Source organism: Notamacropus eugenii, chromosome 5, assembly GCF_028372415.1.
Source record: "Notamacropus eugenii isolate mMacEug1 chromosome 5, mMacEug1.pri_v2, whole genome shotgun sequence".
NCBI classification, from domain to species: Eukaryota; Metazoa; Chordata; class Mammalia; order Diprotodontia; family Macropodidae; genus Notamacropus; species Notamacropus eugenii.
Window position 1 is genome coordinate 400,513,009 of NC_092876.1, and position 22,024 is coordinate 400,535,032.

The window sequence follows — 22,024 nt, forward strand, 5'->3', positions numbered from 1 at the left end:
AATGTATAGAACATTTTTAGGAATACATCTGCTATATGAAGTGATTATGCTATGTTCCCAGTATGCTTAATGGGAAGTATTTTGTCAGCCCAAATTCTTAGGTATCTGGAATACTGCATAAAATTATGCTATGAATTTAATAGTTGTGAAAGGATTGCTGAATTATCTTCTCTCATCTTGGTTATGCATTTGAGTATATTCTAGGAGGCATAATTCTGTAAATATGGGTTTTAAATTATGTACATGAAATTTATATCCTAACAAGTTACATTGCATGAAAATTCTATATATAGATATGTTCCTGTATGTTGCTTTTGGTAGAGGTAAGGATGCTAGTTATCCTTTGTTCTGAGCTGGGCCTGACTCAGGCCATTCTCCTCAATAGTATAAGTTTGATACTGGAAGAAAATGAGATATTTTGCTAAGTTATTAGCAGTTAACAAAGGAGGTTTAATTATCCATCACAGGAGAAGGATATTTAATGAGGAGAAGCACTGAGGACACTGAGTTGCTTCAGCTAAGTGAAGCTACTTCACTTGTGTTACCTTTCATGATCCAGACTTCTAAGACATCTCTTCCCATCTTCTTCAACTCTTCATACCTCCTTGGTGCTCAGGCAATGGGGAAGTCTCTCAGTTGTTTTAGAACTTAAGACTCTGAGTCCAGCAAGTCTCAAAGAATGTCTTTTGAATGAAAAACTATCTTAACTTGCATGTAGGAGGGAGCTGTCCTACCATACCACTGGAATATTAACTCGAGTAAATAGATTATAAACCTGTTTTCAGGATCCTATACATTTTGAAGGAAAATAGTTATTCAGTTGAAAGTAGAAAGTAGGGAGCATCATTCTGATCCATCAGCAGCAAACTTTACATAATAAAATTAAACTAGTGAACTATGTAGAAGCAGGAAAATGAACCACAATGAGAAATGATACGCTTTTAATTAATGATATGTAGTATTATTGTCTGTATCCTGTATGAAGAAAGTTTATAGAGAAAATTTAAATTATATTTTATGCCCCTTAGAAACTTTTATGGAAAAGTGACGTTAATGAGGACAATCCTGAACACATACTACCAAATGTACAACTGAGTTAATACTGACCTATTCCAAATTGATTGCATTATTCTTTTATTCCTTTAATTCTCTGTTAGTATCACTCAGCCATTCTTTTTGTTATAAACTTAAAGTCTACTTTAAATGCTTAGTCTCTTTTGATTTCATCTTGTGTCTTTTCTGGAATACTCTTCTTTTGCTGGTTACCTTAGCCCAAAATGTTTTTTCCTTCCTTTGTAATCCTGTAAGACTGTATTATAGTTACTTATGTATGTTGTACCTTAACCTTCTAACTAGATTGTAATCTCCTGCAGAAAATAATTTCTTGGGTATAATATTTGTATGAAAAGAATAATATTTCTGTTGATGGAGCAGAATCTTTCTTGTATGTAATGTATACTCATGTTTGGATGAAATATAGATGGAAAATTAAGAGTTTGTAAAAGGGTTATTAATGAAGAATTAATAGATTAAGTACAATTATAATGCATTTTTTATTTTTTTTTAGCTTGCTTTCACAAGAGATGGACTCTGTGGCCTATGGAATGAAATGGTTAAAGATGGAGAAATTGTATACCCTGGGACTGAACTAATTCAGAATGGAGAGCTACCTCCTCGAAAAGGTATTTCTAGTATTTTCTAGTTTTCACAGCCTTTTCTGGTGTAAACATTGTATGTTCCTAAAATTATGTGGCCATACTAGAATATGAATTTCTGAACTTAAATCTTGGGCAGTTAGATTTTTCATTTGTTGGTGATGTGTTGAATGCAAATACCAAGTGTGAAACCATAGTTAGTATAGTAAGTAGAAGCATTTCCTGGGAAATGTTAATATTTTGCCTTTGAAAAATCAGTTTCCTGCCTTTTTAGGGCCTTTTTGTAATGTCTTCCATCACAGATTATGTTTAAAATAATTTTTTCATCCCAAAAATGCTTAAATATATATGTGTGTAAATATACTTTTAGTATTACATATGTTTTATATATATATGTGCATATATATATGTATATATATATATATTACTTGGTTTGTCTTAAAATTATTCATGTCTTTTAATTTTGTTTTTATAGAAATAATAATTGTAATCTCAACAATTAGGTAACTTTCTGTATTGCTCTCTATGGAGTAGGGATGGGAACTATCTCTGACTTTTTTTGATGTGGCTTGGATCTTTCCTTTGGTTTAATTTTATCTGGCCTTTATGCCAATACCAAGACGTGATTTCGTTTATTCTTGTAGTTAAGATAATGCTAGAGGATTTAAAGTATAAATGTAGGATTTTATGAGCTAGAAGGGATTTCATCTAGCTTTCTCATTTTACAGATGAAGAAAATGAGGGCTAGAGAGCTTGTTACTCTCTAAGGTCATTATCTTCAACATTCTAAAAGTGAACAAGATAGAGATACTATTGTCGTCTGAAAAAAGATCATTCTTTTAATGAAATGAGATGCAACAACTTGGTATCTCGAATAGCAGGTTAGGTTTTGTGAATGAGAAGATTTCAAGAATGTTAGTATTTCTAAATTTTCAATGTGAATTAAAACATCTTTAGAAACAGAGTCTAACAAGGTCTAATTAGATTAAAAATGTATTTTTCCTCAAGAGCAATAGTGGTAGATCTTATCAGGGTTTTGTCAGAAACAGAAATGGTAGCCTTCTCCCCCCAGTTTTCTCTTATCCTTTCTCATTTGATGATAAAAAAAAGAGCTAAATCATTTGTTGAATAGCATTTTATATTTTTCTTTAGTTTTAAAAAGTCTTAAATATGATTAAATTAAGGTGCTTTTTATTTATATGGCTCTTGATTACATAGCCACTTCCCCCCTCCCCCCCATTGGGTTCTAATAGAAAAACTTTCAGAGACTTGGTGCGTGTGTGTGTGTGTGTGTGTGTGTGTGTGTGTGTGTGTGTGTGTGTGTGGTCAGTCTTTGGCATGGTATGTGTGTGTGGTCTGTCTTTTTACAATTCGCCCTCCTCAACCCCAAACAAAAAGGAAAACAAATAAAAAACTTTGACTAATGCTCTCAGATAGGTTAATTTGAAATTCTAATACTATTTTTATAGTAGGAACATAATTGTTCATAGTAAGAAAAATACAAGTAATTAGGCATTATAGCTAGACTTTCTGGAAAATACCCAGTGTGTATTTTTTCCCAGGGGCACAATTAGTAATGTTTTTTACATAGATCTTCACTCTTGGGTCTTTGTTGTTTCTAAGCATGTCTTCTACGGACTTGTTCAGAAATTTTTGGTAAGTTTGAAAGTCTTTTCTGAGTCGCATGAGCCTTTATTCTGTTTTCACCTCCTGAGATAAATTTGTCATTCTCTTTGCTTTGAAATCACACGTGGGATATACTAGACTTATTTAAAGAACTGATGGGATAATATACAACTACTTCATTTGTAGTAACTAAATGTAATTCATTTTGTGGTCAGGATGAGGGCTGGAAGGGGGGTACGAGACCCCCACAAAGACCGGGGTACCAGGGGCAGGTCACCTGGAGAAGAATTCATGGATTCAAGCATTGTTGAGGTCAAGGTAAAGATTTATTGAGCTTTTCAGTGGGCAAGAGTTCTTAGGGAACCTGCAACCTTAGAGGTGTACAGGGAAAGTTTATATAGGACTTTCTATAGTGAAACATGTGCCAAATATGCTAACTAGGTATTTTGAGGTAGGATTAGGGAGTGGTTAAGGAGTGGTCAGTTCTTAAAGGAACATGCACTTTTGGTATCTACTGGGCAGGTATTTTACCCAGAGTTTATTGGGAAATAGCCCAAGGTGGGGTGTCTACCTGGAGGTCACTAAGTCAGCCAGAGATCAGGGCTGGCCCAGAACTACCAGGCTGCTCTAATCAGTGTCTTGTTTGATGAAATAAATGTAAGGAAGTACACATATGTCTAAGTCTAGGATACATATGATTGGTCAGTGAGTAGTAAATGTCGTTATGACCCAGTGCACAGCCCGTTTAGTCAGTTCAGACTAATAAGTTCTATGGGTGCAACTGGCTGCTGTATCAGGAAGAGAGATAATGGTTGTTGCTGGGGCAGGCTGATCCTTGGACTGGGGAAAAACTACCTGGGATTAGTGTTTTGAGGCTAAGGAGAAATGATTTTAGAATTGGGGCCCAAGCACATGTACCCAAGCACCCCATTAGTCACACAACACAAAGAAAACAACATTGAACCTCAGTCTGTAATTTTTAGTCAGTAGTCAGTAAGCATTTATTAAACACCTATTATGTGCCAGGCACTGTACTAAACACTAGGGATACAAAGAAAGGCAAAAAAGCATCCCTACCCTTACAGTCTAATGAGGGACACATAAATATGTACAAATAAACTATATAGAGTATAAATGGGAAATAATTAACAAAAGGAAGGCACTAGAATTATAAGATTGGGAAAGGTTTCCTGTCGATAAGATTTTAGCAGGCACTTTCAGAGGGTGGAGATGAAGAGGGAGAGCACTCCCAGACAGGGGGCAGAGCCAGAGAAAATTCTCAGCAGACACATAGAGTATCTTTTTTTGTGGAACAGTCAGAAGGCCTGAGTCACTGGATCAAAGAATATGGGGAGGGGAGTGGTATAAGGTGTAAGAAGAGGTGGAGATTATGAAAGGCTTTGAATAGCAAACAGAGGCTTTTGTATTGAAGATTGGAAGTGATAGGGAGCAGCTTATTGAGTGGAGGGGAGTAAGAGGAGTGACATGGTCAGAGGACCAGTGCTTTAGGAAAATCACTTTGGTGGTGTAATAGAGAATGGACTGGAGTGATGGGGAAGAGCCTTGTGGTAGGGTTGACCAACCATTAGACCATTGTAATAGACTAGGTGTGAGGTGAGGAGAGCTTGCACCAGGTTAGTAGCAGTATCAATAGAGAAAAGAAGGCATATTTGAGACATTGCAAAGGTGAAATTGACAGTCCTTGGAAAGATTGGATTTGATGGGGGATAGGGATGGGGAAGGTGAGAGATAATGAGGAGTGGAGGATTAATTACATCTAGGTTGTGAACCTGGGGGACTGGGAGGATGGTGGTGTCCTTGATAGTAAATAAGGAAGGGGCAGGAATTGCCAGGCCTAGAGGCCTGAGGGCTACCCGAGTCTTCCCTTACCTCTATCGGAGGTCTTCGGTTGGCCAAACCGGATGCTCGTATGAGAGAAAGGACGTTCCAGAGTCGAACAAGGATTGAGCTTTATTTCAGGGTCTAGTTACAAGTGCAGGGGAATTCTTCCTTAGGAGGGAGCGAAGAATCTCCCAAGGAGGCAAAGATCTTACAATAAGAGATTGGAAGTAGAAGTATAAGCGGGGAGAGAGGGGGAGGGGAGAGAGGAGAGAGGTAAAGCGGAGCCTTGTGTTCTGTCCGCTCCGCGCCCCTCCGCCCAAGAGAACTTTCAGGCTTTCCTGATCCTACTTAAACTCTCCAGCAGCATAGTTTGCATCTGAATACCGTGCTGTTAGATAACAATAGTGTGCCCAGATCTGGGACAATCTCGAGGGCGGGGAGAGCTCTCTCCCATCACGTTTCTCACGGGAAGAGGCGGAAATACACGAGATAGCTCGGTTCACCTCGATTCCCAGTCGTTTCCTGGGGGGGCCTCGTGAGAACTCTAAGATTTAGAAGTTCCCACCTTTACCCGCCCGAGACTGTCCACCTGGAATTGAGCTTCCATCCCCAGCAAGGAATGGCTTAGGGGAAAAAATAATGAAATAATGAGTTCAGTTTTGAGTTTAAGCTACCTATTGGACATCTAGTTTGAAAGACAGTTGGAGAAAGGAGATTGGAGGGCAGCAGAGAGATTCGTATAAATTTGAGAATCATCAGCATAGAGATGGTATCAGTCAGTGGGAGCTGATGAGCTCTCAGAGTGAAGTAGGATAGCTGGAGAAGAGAAGAACGCTAGGACTGAACCCTTTGGGACTTCTAGATTTAGAGGGTGTGATCTGGGTGAGGATCCAGCCAAGAGTGGTCAGATAGATGGGAGGAGAGTAGAGTGTCAAGAAGAGGGTAATTGACAGTGTCAGAGGTTGCAGAGAAGTCAAGAAGGATGAATACTGAAAAAAGGTGGTTGTATTTAGTAATTAGGAGATCATTGGTAATTTTGGAGGAAGCAGTTTTGGTTGCATGATGAAGTCAGAAGCCAGATCGTAGGGAGTTAAGAGGGGAGTGGGAAGAGAGGAAGTGGAGGCATCTATATTAGGTTGTTTCCTTAAGATGTGTAATCACAAAAGCAGAGGAGATAAAGGATGATTACAGGAATGGAAAGGTCAAGTGAGGGTTTTTTGAGAAGCAGGGAAACAGTATCATGGGAAGGATGCATTAGATAGAGATAAGTGAGAGAATGAGAATGACAGAGGGGACATTCTGCTGGAGAAGATGGGATGGAATGGAATCCCTTGCACATGTAGAGGGGTTTGCCTAGGCAAGAGGGCCACCTCTTTTTCTGAGACTGGGGTGAAGGAGGAATCAGTGGCAGAAGCTATCTCATTGATAGAAAGTGGGGAGGAGAGATGAGGGAGCTCCAGGTGAATGGGCTCAATTTTTTCAGTAATTTATGAGGGAAGGTTCTCAGTTGTGGCAGTGGGAGATGGCAGAGCCATAGGAAGTTTGAGGAGAGACAAAAATGTTTGGAAGAGCTGCTGTGGAGAATATAGAAGGATTGCCTAGTAACAATGAGGGCCCAGTTGAGGTTGCATAAAATAAATCTGTAAGTGGACCCAGTCAGAAAAGTTGCACAGTTTTCTCCACCTTTATTCAGCAAGTGTATTGTAGGAGTGAAGGCACAGGATAGTGGAAATGATCCAAAGCTGAAACCTGGTAAGACATAATCATTGATATGACAAAGGGATTCAGGGACTGGAGAAGAGAACAGTGTATAGTGGAACTGATTCAACTTGAACTTGAGGTCAAGCTAGGGGAAGGAGAGAGTGGCTTTGTGCAGAGGTGATAGCCTGGGAGAGAAGTGAGGAGAACCAGGAGACAATGTTGTCTTGAAAGTCTAGAGTGAAGAGAGTATCAAGGAGAAGAAAGATGGACAGTTTCAAGTGCTGTAGAGAGATCAATGATGAGTATTGAGGAGAAAGACAGATCTGGCAATTAGAAACTCTTTGGTGACTTTGGATAGAGCAGTTTCCAGATTGTAGGGAGTTAAGAGAGTGAGAGGAGAGAAAATAGAGTCAAGGGATTAGAGGTCATGATGTTTATGAAGAATAGAGTTTGATCTGGGAAGGCAAGGGAGAGGTGGAAAACCAATAGAATGTAATCAGGTGAGGGAGTTAAGACTTCCTGAACATGGAGTAGGTGATGGCAGTATCAAGGGTATGATGATAATCTTTGTGTGTAACTAAGGTAGGATGAAGGAATAGGTGAGAAATAGCTGAGAAACTGGGAGGTTAGGGTGTTTGAGTATGTCTGTATGTATATTGAAGTCCCTTAGTGTAAGGGTATAAGTTGAGGAGAAAAAGATTGTAAGCTAGATATTGATCTGTTTGAGGAAGGAGAGGGAGTGTCCTGGAGGCTGGTAGACAACAGCTACCAGAATGTTGTTTGGATGGAAGATGTGGATTAAACGGACTACAGAGAAGGAGAATTTACTAAGTGACAGATGTAGAGAGAGAAGATGGTGGGGGAAGCAAGGAGTATTGCAGTTCCTTCACCTCAACCAATGAGCTGAGGAGGAGTGAAGGTGTAGCCAGTAATGGAAAGAATGGCTGGTGAGACTGTGTTGGACAGCCAGGTCTCAGTGATTATCAGAAGATGGAAGGAGTGGAATATGACAAGATTTAAAATGAAAGCAAGTTTGTTGCCTATGGAGCAGGCATTCTGGAGAGCACAGTGGAAGGGGTGGGTAATTTTGATTGGGACTGTGGGTTTGGTTGAGGGAGATGAGAATAGACTCGGGTACTAGCAGATAGGGAATAGGTTTGGATGATGACCTACAGGGGTTCAGATGTGTCAGGTATGAATATGTGAATCATTAATCAAATCTTGCATTGCCATCTCATTCCTTTCCTCAGCTGCAACTTATATTCCAGAAACCAGCCTTCTTCTCTATGAGTACTGAGCACATTAGTGTTCTTTCTAGAGTCAGCAGTGTTTGAATACTAACTTGAAGTGAGAATTAGACATAGGGTCATGTTCTTCTTAATAGAATTAGGAAATGGCCAAGCAGCCTGCTAACATCAAAGCATATAGCAGAGCAGCCTTGGGTCTAAACTTGGACCGAGGAATATGGTGGAAAGATTGCCACCCAGCTGTGTTGGTGCCCTCATAAAATACTTCTGAGTAAGGAAGCCAAGATTACATAGGAAGTTGTAGTTTAAACAAGAACATAACTTGGGGCTACAAGTAACCAGAAAGTAAGTTTATAACAGTGTGAGAGATGTATCTGTGGCCACTTGTTGGATTTAGTGTTTTGACCTCTTTGCCACTCCACTTCAGTTAGTTCCTCACTGTTCTGTTCTTTATAGGTCATGTTTCTTCAGTATTGATACAATTCTGGTGCCTTGTATTCTGATGGGTAGGATTTCCATAAGTCTTAGTACTAAAATAATTTGTTCATAGAAAGTCATATATATATCTCTTTTTATATATGAGCTATATATCTCTATCTCCGAATTATAGAGTCTGAGAATATGAAACCATATTTATGAATGTAGAAAAAAGCATATTTAGCATTAACAGCACAGAGAGGGAAAATAGAATTCTCGGGAGACCAGGAATAACTTTCCCACCTGCCAAATGCTACTCCCATCTGTCCTTTTGATACCAGAATTTCCTTTAGTAGATAACAGATACACAGCCAGCTTAAAATGTGAACCAGTCTTCCTTACTCCAAGGCCAGTATCCTACCTGTTTATACCTTAAAGATAGTAGTTGTGTGAATATTTTCTGATTATAAAAGTACAAGGAAAAGAATTTAGTTTTATGCTGCAGAAATAGCTTAGTTACTGTCTTTTGCCTATTAGTAGCCTTTCTGTCAGTTATGTACGTAGGCAAGTTAGGTGTATTGAAATATTTTGTCTGGGACTTCATTTCAAAAATCTTGAAGGTTGGAGAACTTATTTTGAAGGATACTAAGTTTTTTGAGCATCAATATGTACAAGTTGATGGACAAATTTGTGTGACTTTTCTTGGTAAGAATTGTGCCATTTATCTTTATTCTATTTTCATAGTGCTTTCTGAGAAACTGAGTCAAAATGAAAGTAAGAAAGTAGGAGAAAAAACTGAGATTTAGGTGATTTTCTTCATGATGTGGAATTCAATATGGCTAAACTATGTTATCATTGTCATAGCTAGTTTTTTTTATACTGCTTACTATGTGCTAGGCAATTTGTTAAGTATATTATCTCCTTTGAACCTCAAAGCAACCCTGGGAGGTAAGTTCTATTATTTTCCTTATTTTAAAGCTGAGAAAACTTAACAAGTTAAGTGACTTGCCCAAGGTTACATAGGTAGAAAGTGTTTGAGGTAGGATTTGAATTCAAGTCTTCTTGACTCTAGGCCTAGCACTCTATCCACTGTGTCACCTAGCTGCCTAAACATGGATAATACAAGGGGGCAAAAGCCCCACTTATTTTGATTAGTACAGCTGATTTTTCTTGTAGAAACTTATTAGTTATAATGTTACTCTTTCGTAATTTAAATCAACCTTTTGAATTTTTTAACTTCTCTGGTGATAGAAATGTGTCCTAAAAGGTAAATAATATATCCTAATTAAAGAATTGATGGACTGAAGAAATAGTAAGTTGCAACAATATCAAGTAGTACTTATTACTTCCCTGCTTGAGGATTCTGATTTCAGCTATGTGAGTATTTCCTCTACTGATGCAAATTTCAGCTTCTTTTTTGCCTTAGTGTAGATTCATACTTCTTAAACTGTGGGTCACCACCCCATATGGGGTCTTGAAAAATTTGGCCAACAGTCAAAGGTTTCTGAATGCAATGATCAAAAATGAGTTAAAAATGAAATACGTAATGAATCTGAAGTGTTTCTGACAGCTCTCACCCATTTTACATTGTGCAACTTCACTGCAGCCTTGGTTCTGAAATACACTGCATTGCATACTTTGCACTGTGCATGCTGTCACACCATGCAGTGCCAACGAATGCATTGGTTTTGGAGTCAAAGGAGCTGCAGTCATATCTTACCTTTGTCATTTGCTACCAATTTGACTTTGGGTAAATCAGTTAATTTTTCTGGGCCTTATTTATCTCGTTTGTAAAATGAGGCAGTTGGACTAAGTAGCCCCTAATGTTCCTCTCAGTACCAAATCTATACTCTTACAAGGTCCTTAGCATTTCTGGCCCTAAATTTTCTTATCTCTACAAAATGAAGAAGTTACATTTAGGTTTTAAAGCACCTTCCAGACAGAAATTCACATGTCTTATTTCATTTAAACTCTCTTGTACGAAGAGGAGGTGAGGGTAGGGAAGCAAAGTAGAACATCTAGAGATACTTACGAAAGAGAAAATGCAAAACCAGGGCACTCAAAGGCAGGGAAGATATATATTTATAATCCTTGGAAAAATAGATGTTTGAGTGAATTTTAAGTGTCATTCATATTCATATATATTCTATACATAATCTGCTTTGGAAATGTGCTTTTACCGTTAGCAGTTCTCTTAAGTTCTCACTAATGATGAAAGCCCACTGGTTTGTTTTCAGTTGACATTATCACCTCTTTGGAACCCTAATGGACTAGAAGGGAAAGAAATTTGTTTCCCTCCTTACTACAGGCTCAGCTGTTAAAGCTGCTATGCAGGATATGATCCAGAAAGATAGCAGGTGGAGAAATGGCATTTGTGTTTAGTAGGTTGAATGTGCCTGAATGTTTTTTTCAGGTATGGATCAGGGAAACAACAAAGAGTTGAACAGAAGAAACCAACTGAGGTTTCTTTTGGGGTTAGGTTGCACAGTTTATATACCCTCCCAACAGGAGCTGTCACTCCATTGTCATTTCATCCTTGTACTGAGAAAATAGAGAAAATACCTCTATATAGACCGTCCCCAGCTTTACCCGACCACTCCACTCTGGGGTTATCTAGACAGAAGAATCTGTTTCCACCCAAGCTTGAGTAGAACACAGTGGGGTTCCCTACTTTTAGGTTAAATTCCTCGCAAGCTTTGAGGGTGGGTGGTGTGGGTGAGAAACTGACCAGGATAAGGAGAGTCAGTGCAATTTCATTAGCAGTAATGTGTTTCTGAAGAAAAACAATGAACTTAAAGTCAAGGCTTTGGAAGTGGGGGAGGGGAAGCTCTACACTTCCCCAAGATATTGATTATTAATAATCATTGGTCACAATCCTCACCACCCAAAACAGTGCCTAGTTTTTGTTGTTGTTCAGTCATTTCAGTCATGTCAGACTCTTCTTGACTCCATTTAAGGTTTTCTTGACAAAGATACTGGAGTGGTTTGCCTTTTCCTTCTCCAGCTCATTTTTCGGTTGAGGAGACTTAGGCAAACAGGATCAAGTTACTTGACTAAAGTCACACAGGCAGTGTTTGAGGCTAGATTTGAACTAAGGAAGGTATATCTTCCTGATTCCAGGCCCAGCACACTACCCACTGCACCACCTAGCAGAAAAGAGACTGGCTAACTGGATGGATGACTACTAGGTTTATTTTAAGAGAAGCATTTAAAGGAGTTGATATTGCTTGCTTTAATATGCATCCAAAGACAACAGGGAACATTACTTTTTGTGATGTTTGGTTACCCTCTGCTGCAGTGCTTTATAAAAGTATTTTGCAAAAGGTTCATCATGAGAGTAATTGGAGCCTATGTGCCAACATTTATCATACAGACAGAAGAGATAGAGAAATTCTACAAAGATCTTGACTAGGTACTCTTTCCATATTGAATCAGTGTACTCAGTCACTTTAGTGCAAAGGAGTACATAGGTATCTCAAATAGCAAAAGTACGTAGAAAAATATTGCTCAAGAGTAAGGAATGAGAGAGGCCAAAGACTTATAGATTATAGAAGTCTCATGAATACTTTCTTTGAGAAAAGAGTTATTTGGAGACTGTATTTCCTCACCACATTTGGAATCTGAACAGTGGTCCTAGATGTGGTTCTTGAGGAAATAAAAATTAGATTAAAGAAAACAAAGATGGGAAAAAATAGTTTGTAGTGGAAATGTTTTGCTGTGTTATCCTTTGATGTTTCTTAAGCTCTGCTTTGTCACCTGAGGGTCATCTTATAACTTTGACTTGCTACACAGTTTTACTTTGCTGTGGAAATTTTCTAGCTGGTTTGCTGACTCTTACCCCCATGCCTTGGTCTCCTCTGACTGTTTATTATGATAAGCTACCATCCTTTACCCTGATCCTTGGCATAAGGTTGTTACTTTTGGGATGGTCTGAAGTTCGAACATTGGGTGATCCTTCACCTACCCTGCGTCTAGAGATAAGTTCTGCCACTGCTCAGATGCTTGGGGGGAACATACCCTATCTTTGTCCTAATAGGCAGGGGAACGCCCCAGAAAACCCCACTCAGATCTCTAGAGGTAGAGGAAATTGTTGCCAGTCTCTTTTTTAAAAGTTTATTTATTTTTAGTTTTTAACATTCACTTCAATAAGTTTTAAATTTTTTTCCCCCTTCCTCTCCTCCCCCCTCCCCAAGATGGCATGCAGTCTGATATAGGCTCTACATATATATTCCTATTAAACATTTTCACATTAGTCATGTTGTATAGGAGAATTATAATGAATGGGAGGAAACATGAGAAAGAAAAAAACAAAAGGAAAATAGTCTGCTTCCCTCTGCATTCAGACTCATAGTCATAGTTCTTTCTCTGGATGTGGATGGTATTTTTCATCATGAGTCCTTTGGAATTGTTTATTTGAACTGAGTTCAAAGTCAGTCATTGTTCACTGTGACTGTTACTGTGTTCAGCGCTCTCCTGGTTCTGCTCCTTTTACTCAGCCTCAGTTCATATGTGTCTTTCCAGGTTTTTCTGAAGTCTGCTTGTTCATCATTTCTTATAGCACAGTGGTATTCCATTACATTCATATACCACAGCTTGTTCAGTCATTCCTCTGTTGATGAGCATCCTCTCAATTTCTGGTTCTTGGCCACCACAAAAAGAGCTGCTATAAATATTTTTGTAAGTCTTTTCCCATTTTTATGATCTCTTTGGGATACAGCCCTAGAAGTGGTATTGCTAGGCAAAAGATATGCACATTTTTGTAGCCCTTTGGGCATAGTTTCAAATTGCTCTCCAGAATGGTTGGATCAGCTCACAGCTCCACCAGCAATGAATTAGTGTTCCAACTCTCCTACATCTTCTCCAACATTTATCATTTTCCTGTTTTGTCATGTTAGCCAATCTGATAGGTATGATGTGGTACCTCACAGTTGTTTTGATGTGCATCTCTCTAATCCATAGTGATTTAGAGCTTTTTTTCATATGATTACAGATAGCTTTAATTTCTTCCTCTGAAAACTGCCTGGTCTTTTGACCATTTGTCAATCGGGGAATGACTTGTATTTTTGTAAATTTGACTCAGTTCTCTATGTATTTTAGAAATGAGGTCTTTCTCAGAGACAACAGTTGTAAAAATTCTCTTCCAGTTTTCTGCTTCCCTCCTAATCTTGGTTGCATTGGATTTGTTTGTGCAAAAACTTTTCAATATAATATAATCACAGTTATCCATGTTGCATTTCATAATGTTCTCTTTCTTTTATTTAGTCATAAATTCCTTTCTTCATAAATCTGACAGATAAACTATTTCTTACTCCCCTAATTTGTTCATAGTATCAGCTTTTATATCTAAATCATGTACCCATTTGAACTTTATTTGGTACATGGTGTCAGACTTTGGTCTGTGCCCAGTTTTTGCCATGCTTTTTTCCAGTTTTCCCAGCAGTTTTTGTCCAGTAGTGAATTCTTGTCTCAGAATCTGGAGTCTTTGGGTTTATCAAACAGTAGATTGCTATAGGCATTGACTACTATGCCTTGTGTACTTAACCTATTCCACCGATCTATTTCTTAGCTAGTACCAAGTAGTTTTGATGGTTGCTGTTTTATAATACAGTTTAAGATCTGGTATGGCTAGACCACCTTCCCTAGCATTTCTTTTCATTAACTCCCTTGATATTCTTGACCTTTTGTTCTTCAGATGAATTTTGACATAATTTTTTCTGGCTCTATAAAATAATATTTTTGGAGTTTGAATAAGTAAATTAATTTAGGTAGAATTGTCATTTTTATAATATTAACTCATGTTTCCAATCTCTTAACAACACGTATGTCTCCCACTCTTGACTGATGCCCAGAGATGAATTCTTCTGTCTTATAGATATTACTCAACAACTTGAGTGGGGGTCTTCCCAACCCCCTTTCTCTTTCCCCTTCCCTGTTCCATCTTATAGGTTTCACTTCTTGCACTGCTGGCTACTGCTCCCTGTTTGCATCCACTACTGGCCTCTGCTAGTGGTGAGTGTCAGTGCATTTCTAATAAAACCTCCTATAATGATTCTTGGAGTCATCCTTTCCTGTTCAAATCCAGCCAAACCACCTAAACAGATAATAGTTCAAGCTGGATCACTGATAGATAGTTCCCTTTTGCTCATGACCCACTGACCAAAGCTGAGATTTGATTGGCAGTAGAACTTGTTGCATCTCCATGGACAAGGTGGAATGGAAAGCCTTGCTACCGCACTTTGTTTCCCGTGGAGAACAAGGGCCAGTTCACTCAGCATTGTGCCTCAGGTATAGAAGCCCCTTTCCTTCTAATTTCAGAAATCACTGACCAGGGCTCTGACTAGGACCTTGGGCAGGTGCACATAAACCTCATACCGCAGCAGTAGGGGACTGTTCTATTTCCCTTATGTCCATAAGTTATCTGAGTTGTAACTAGATTCTTGGCTGCCCTTTGTGAGCAGGAAGGGAGAGAGTCTAAATCCTGTGCCTCAGGGCAAGGACTGAGAGTCTAAGCCTTGTACTGACTTAGAGTGGCAGGGATTCCCTTTTTTGTGTGTGTGTGTTCCTTAGATCCAGGAACTGTTGACTAGGGCTGGGAACAGGGTCCTTGGGTCTGATACCTCTGCCCTAGTGGAAAGGAACTTCTCCTCTGTTATGGTCAAAGCAAGGTTGTACCCCTAGTGTTACATAGCTGGAGCAGACCAAGTATATTTTCAGGAAGAAAAAAATTGAATCTTATTTTAAAAAAAGGACAACTGGGAGAAATCTTGATAACTATTCCCATCTATATAATATTTTTTATATGAATCTGTGTATATGTGTGGAGGACATCAATTATGTGGATATTTGTAGGGAACAGGCAGGCTTTCACAAGTAATATTCCATAGTACTCTACATCTTTATCATCACATAATTGACTGAAAAGTGTAAGGGTTCTGAGATACTGGTATGCTTATTGCTTGTTGATTATTAAAAAAAAAACAACACTTGATTTGGTCCATTAAAAGACCTCTTCAAAGGCTTATCTTCAAAGAGTTTCCCTTGCGTACATCAAAATTATTCACTATTCCTTGAAAGATATGATAAACAGAGGAAAACTTGTTTAGTCATACTCCACATGGATTGAGGCATAAAACTGGGAGACTTTTACATGCCAAAGATTTTGACCATTGTCATAGAAGGAGATCCAGCACAAAATTCATATGGAGGAGATAGTCTCTTTAGATGGTGAAGTCCTCCAGATGTTTCTTTTTTCAAATGACATCATAGCGACTGTATCAAGCCCCAGAACATTTCAGAAAGTCTCCTAAATGGAATAAAGTGTGTGTGTGTGTGTGTGTGTGTGTGTGTGAGACTTTTGCTAATGTTAATAATTGTCATGGTTATTTCTGGTTTAAATGAAATTTCTCTACATCATCAGCATAACACTAAATTTTAATCTGTGTGTGTTCATCCTTTGTTGCCTAAGAAGACCATGCCATCAGAGAAATGATGACATGACTTGCTCTTGACTTGGTTTTGAGTGAGGGAGGGCTGTGCAGCTCACCAGCCTCATTTCTCCTCCAGAGCCATCTGAATCCAGTGACCAGATATTCATCAGGATGACTGGAAATGACCCAGGATGAGGCAATTGGGGTTAAGTGACTTGCCCAAGGTTGCACAGCTAGTGAGTGTCAGGTATCTGAGGTGAGATTTGAACTCAGGTCCTCCTGACTCCTGCACTGGTGCTGTATGCACTGCACTACCTAGCTGCCCCAAATTTTAATCTAGACTTTTTCTGGGGAATCTCCAGAACTTTGATTCTTACTCCAAAAAGACTCGATAGACTTGTCAAATATATGAAAAAAATTTGAAATTGACATCTTTAAAAAAATTTCCTTATCTAACATTAGTGAGAGAGGTTCCTGCCATTGTGTGACCAGATTAAAGCTGATATTTATAATGCTCATGCCAGTTGAAATAAGTGGTTTTTTTTTTGGGGGGGGGTGAATAAAATTAGGTTGTGCCTTATGTGAAATGTTGCTACCTAGATATCCATACTAAAAAGATTTTCATTATTGCTGTAGTCTTAATATTTCCTTTAGTCAGCAGAATTCCCAGTATCTCTGTTGCATTCATCTCCTTTTCTTCTGCTGCTAGTTTTCAACATCTTGTTGACTCCATCTTGACTTACTTGTATGTGCTTCCTTTGCCATGAGAGAGACCTTTAATTTTGTGTCCTGCATCATTTTCCATACCATAATTTGTATATTCACATTTCTTCTGTTTTTTGTGGTTCTTTATATTATTGACAAAGTTCAGAGTACCTTCAATTTAGTATGGCAAATATTTATTAAGTACTAATATGCAAGGCATTGGGGATGAAATAGTCCCTTAAAGAGATTTTGTCGTATTGGGAAGACACAACACAAAACACACTTACGCACACACACACACACACATATAAATACAAGATAATTTGAGAAGGGAGAGAACTCTAACAAGTGGAGGATTTAAGGTAGGAAGGGATCAAGAACAGCCTTCTGCAGGTGGTAGCTTCTGAGGTAGGCCTTGAAAGAAGAAGCTGGAAGCAGAGGTGAGGAGGGAGTGGAATGCAGGCTTGACCTCTAAAAAGTTGCAGAGGGCAGAGGTCAAGTTTAGAGAATAGTAGGTTAGTTTGATTATAGATAGCATTGACTTTTTGAAGGAGAGCAATATGAAACAAGTCTGGAAAGATAAATGGGAGCCAGAATGACTGAGGGGTGAGAGAAAGGGGTGAGTGACTGAGATTTCAAGCTAAGTGGAAGCATGATGGTACTCTCATTAGAAATTTGGAAGTTTGGAGAAAAGATGTGTTTTTTGGAGATGATGAATTCTTCTTTGCACATATTGAATTTGAGATGTTAATAGTAATAGCAAAGGGTATAGAACTGGAATTCAGAAAAGAAATTAAAATTGGACATAGAGATGTGAGACAATATGAACTGATAAAGTTATGGTCAAGGAAAAGAAGATTTAGGGAAAAGAGCACACGTGACATAGAAACATGATGATTCAACAGAGGAGACCGAGAAGGAATAGTCAGACAGATAGGAGGGAGAAATAGGAGAACAAAGAGAAGGGAGAGGATCCAGGATGGTGGCCATGGGTTAAAAGATGTAGGGATGAGGACTTGGAAAAGGTCATTAAATTCACTCTTAAGAGTTGGTTGGTAATTTTGGTAAAGGGCAGTTTCAGTGGTTGAGTCAGAAGTCAGATGGCAAGGGATTGAAAAGTGAGTGGGATTGAGGAAGAAGTAGAGGCAGTGAATATGTGTGGTGGGCCTTTTATTGAGGGTTCACTGATGAAAGGGAGATTTGGCAACTTATTGGATATGTGGGGTGAGGGAGAGGGAAGAGTTGAGGATGAAATTATAAAGCTGGGAGACTGGAAGGATGATGAAGTCTTAAATAGAAATGGTGAAATTTGGAAGAGAGGTGGTTTTGAGAGAAAAGTAATGAGTTCTAGTAAAGTTGAGGTTGAAGGTGAGAGGAGTGATAAAAGACTCAACTCCCTGGAGTCAGTGGGTTCGTGGGTTGGTCTTGGCAAGATAAACCATGTTTTCCTCAGATTGGAGCAAAAGAAGAAATAATGGTTGAAGATGTAGAGATTTTGAAATGTGAAGTAGAGAAGATGAGGTTTTCATGATTGTTTTCTCAGCAAAGTCTGCTGGGCACAGGGAGGGAGTGGTGCAGAGGCTTGGAACAGCTGCTTATTAGTAGTATGAACCTTGAAAGAGGCCATGTAAGTTTTCCTAAAGAGCAGTGATGCATTGTACAAGCTCAGGACAAAAGTGGTTTATTTCACAACTTGACAAGTATCGGTGTTTTTGAGAATGGCTTATGTACATGTTATAATTTTTCCTAGGAGAACGAATCCAGGTGATCACTATCTCTTCCCACTCAACACTGAACTTCATTTGTTGCCCAGTTAGTGCTTTTCTTTTTCACCCATTTCTCCTTTATGCCATCCTATTCTCTCATTAATTTAACTGAACATAAAAAAGGAACATAATCTCTTATTATTAAATCTATAAACAGACTTCTGCCAGAATTAATCTACTCAGGTTACTTGTGAGGTTGTCATAGCTGTTAAAATAATTTTCACAACCTTATAAAATGAGACAAGGGTAACATGGTGTCTTGTGAAAGATGTGTGTTGATGTATACATTTGTAAGGCAATAGGTTCAAAGGGAACCCATCTGACTATTTTTGCTTTTCTATATTATAAAATCTCACAATTTCAAGGTCTTAATTCCAGTGAATTTCCTTTTTGTACAAAGATTAACAGTAAAAGCAAAAAGTGTCATCTGGAATCACATTTAATTGGAACTGTCAGCTGTAATTTATTGTGTGATATATTTTTAGGAAAAGGCAAATGGTAGCCAGTAGTCTTATGTAAGAGATTAAGAAATACCAACAAGAATCTTTTAAAGTGAAAGTATGTTTTGGAGACAGTACAATTTGAATCCATATATACATAAATATATAAATAAACCCCTCCACACACCCTTCCACATGTCCCTTTCATATCTCCAGCATTTGAAATCTTCAGCATGCTTTTTATTGACCATCCAGCACAGTGGATGGAGTGCTGGACTTGGAATCAAGAAGACCTGAGTTCAAATCCAGCCTAGGAAACTTACTAGCTCTGTGACCCTGGAACATCACTTAACCATTGTCTACCTCGATTCCATCTAAAATCTCTAAAATTGAGATGATAATAGTACTTACCTCCCAGGGTGGTTGTGAGGGTCAGATGAGGTGATGTGTGTAAAGCTCATTGAAACCTTAAAGCTCTATAGAAACAATAATGATTATTGTTATTACTTGCTATGTGACTTTGGGGCAGTCACTTAACCTTTCTGCCTCAGTTTCCTCATCTATAAAAATAGAGATAATAATAGCACCTATTTCCTAAGGTTTTTGTGAGGATAAAGTGAGATATTTGTAAAGTGCTTTGCAAACCTTAAACTGTACTATATAGTAATAAAAATAATGATAATAGCTGTGTGCCAAGTGCATATATATGCTTCACATACATTTGTACTACCTACTGCCTCTTAGGGGTGTTAAAAGGAATGCTTTGTATACCTTAAAATGTGACTCATAAATGCTAGGAGTTATTTTGTTTCTCCATAAGGCAGTGTGGCCTAAAAGATAAGAGGGCCCGCCCTGGAGTCTCTAAGAGCTCATTTCAGGTCCTTATTGTAACACTATAGGCTAGGCATTTAACCTCTCAGTGCTACATATTTAAGATCAAATGAGACAGTATTTGTAATGTACTTAGTTGTTATTTGTCCTTCCTTCTCATAGAGGCTCAGTGATATGAGGGTGATGTCTTGACTAGTGAATGAAATGTATTTAAGTGAGGAAGAGCTGTGCAAAATCATCAGCCTTATTCTCTCCTCCAGAGTCATCAGAGACTGGTAGCCAGACAAGAGTCAAGATGATTGGCAATGGCCCACGATGCAGCGGGTGACCTTGGCCTTTTTAAATTTAGGGCTTTCCTAGTTCTTAGTTTGTCTGAAGCAATACCCACAGAGGTTCAAGGAGAGTTAGTGACTTTTTCATGGTCACATAAGTGTTATATTAGGTTTGGAATCTGGGATTCAATCCCAGAGTTCCTAATTTCATTACCAGGGTTTGTTCTACTATACTACGTAGCCAAATGGTTATTAAGGTTCTCAGTTTAGGACACAAAAACCTGTTTAACCCATGATGTCATTATACTGGAACTCAGTAGCTAAAATATACATTTGCATTTAAAGAACGTAGAAATGTTGCACTAGTGGCAATGAAACAAAACAGAAAAGCACTAACATTAAATAAAAACATTATTTAAGTTACCATTCAATAAGAACACTAAAATTAAACATTAAAAAAGAAAGTTGTTTTATTCCTTGAATGCCTGTGATAAGAGGTGATGTAGGCTATGGACCGATTGATCTGGCAATTCCATTTATCATAAATAGTGTAAAGGGGAGTCTATTAGTTGTTGTGTAAGGAGTTACTAGAGATGGTCATAAATTAATATTTATTGTTTGGGAAGCCTGGAGAGGGGCATAACCAACTCTTCGTATTAGTGGATATTTGTTAAGTTGGGAAGTTTCAGTATACTTTCTTTTTTGGTTATTTTGTCAACTGAGACACATACCGATATTCCTAACATGAGCATTTTGATGTAGTACAAAGTATAAAAGACTTGAAATCAGGATATATGGGTTTTGGTCACAGTTTTGCTTCTGACTACTGTGTGACCTCAAGCAAGTCACATTACTTCTTGGGACTTAATTCCTACCTTTACAAAATCAGGTAGTTAGATTACATGATTGCTAAGATCTTATCTAGCCCTAAAATAGTTCGTGGTTTTGTGATTATGTCAGCATTAGTTTGAAATTTGTTTTTAAAAAAACAAAGCATATGGAACTTTTGTAAGAAATATTACTCTTTTGTTTTTAAATTGTGGCATTCATAAGTATTAGGTAACATTGGTAGCCTTCCTTTTTTCCAGTTAGCATCCTTTGCTACTTCATCATAAAAAAGAACAAATATGTTGTGTTGGTTTATGGAGGGGGAGGCAAAAGATTCATGCTTATTCAGAAGAAATTATAAATTTGCAGTCCATTTTCAATATTTTGATTTTTTTCTTTGCTCCTTATAACTTATGATGTAAAGATTTTTTAAAAAAGGTTATTACAACATATGATTATATTTCTCAAGTTCTGGTAGTTTATGCCAAAATAAAAGTACATTCTGAATCCTGAAACTGCTTAAGATGTTGAAAAAATTGCTTAATATTATAGAAGCTTTTTTGACTTTAACTTGGTCACATATATTGGTAACTTTGATTTCATTGTAGTTATTTTTTATGTTGTGTGTCTGCTTGAGGTACACAATGTTTTAGCTTGATATTAATATGATATTAAATCCCTTATTTAGTCAGGAAATAAAAGCTAGTGTCTCCTCAAGTATATTTAAAATGTCCTGATTTGCACTCAAAAGTAAAAATGTGATTATTTTAAAAAATTATTCTCTCAGGATCATATACTTAGAGTCAGGAACAACCCAGAGGTCCAACTCAGCTCCCTTGTTTTGTGGGTTTGTAATGTATCATTTATGGACTGTGTTTCTGAACCTTTCCTTGTCTTGGCTCAAGTCCTCTTAGCACATCTAGAGGTTTTAAAAATAGTCTTAACAATTAGCCTCAGGAACAAGAGTAACCAAACATAGTAATCTTTTGCCAGGCTCAGTAAACGCTATTTTGGTGTAGTCTTAATCCAAAAAATGAGTGCAATCATTGTTTAAAAATTAGGAGTTTGAGAACAAATATCAGCAAATCATTGATGCCTTTATGCCATATTTCAGCCGTAATTTCAAAATGGTATCACTTAACCAAGCATTTTTAGAAATGAGCTTGTAGTGAGTTTACTATGGACATCTGTTAATAAAGGAGGGGCTTTCTATGGAGAGTAATAGTTAGGTTTGAGAGGTTCTGGCTGGCAGCCAGAGTTCCCATAG

The 22,024-nt window shown here is 38.0% G+C and overlaps 1 protein-coding gene across 5 annotated transcripts in view; it reads left to right on the forward strand.

Annotated features, from left to right (window-relative positions):
* HERC2 (HECT and RLD domain containing E3 ubiquitin protein ligase 2) overlaps nucleotides 1-22,024 on the forward strand; it is a 229,202-nt gene that overhangs the window by 15,612 nt on the left and 191,566 nt on the right. For all 5 annotated transcript variants that reach the window (XM_072614576.1, XM_072614573.1, XM_072614575.1 and 2 more), the window contains exon 3: nucleotides 1,568-1,682. In XM_072614576.1, coding sequence (XP_072470677.1) covers nucleotides 1,659-1,682 — 24 coding nt within the window. In that variant the 5' untranslated portion in view covers nucleotides 1,568-1,658. The remainder of the gene's footprint in view (nucleotides 1-1,567; nucleotides 1,683-22,024) is intronic.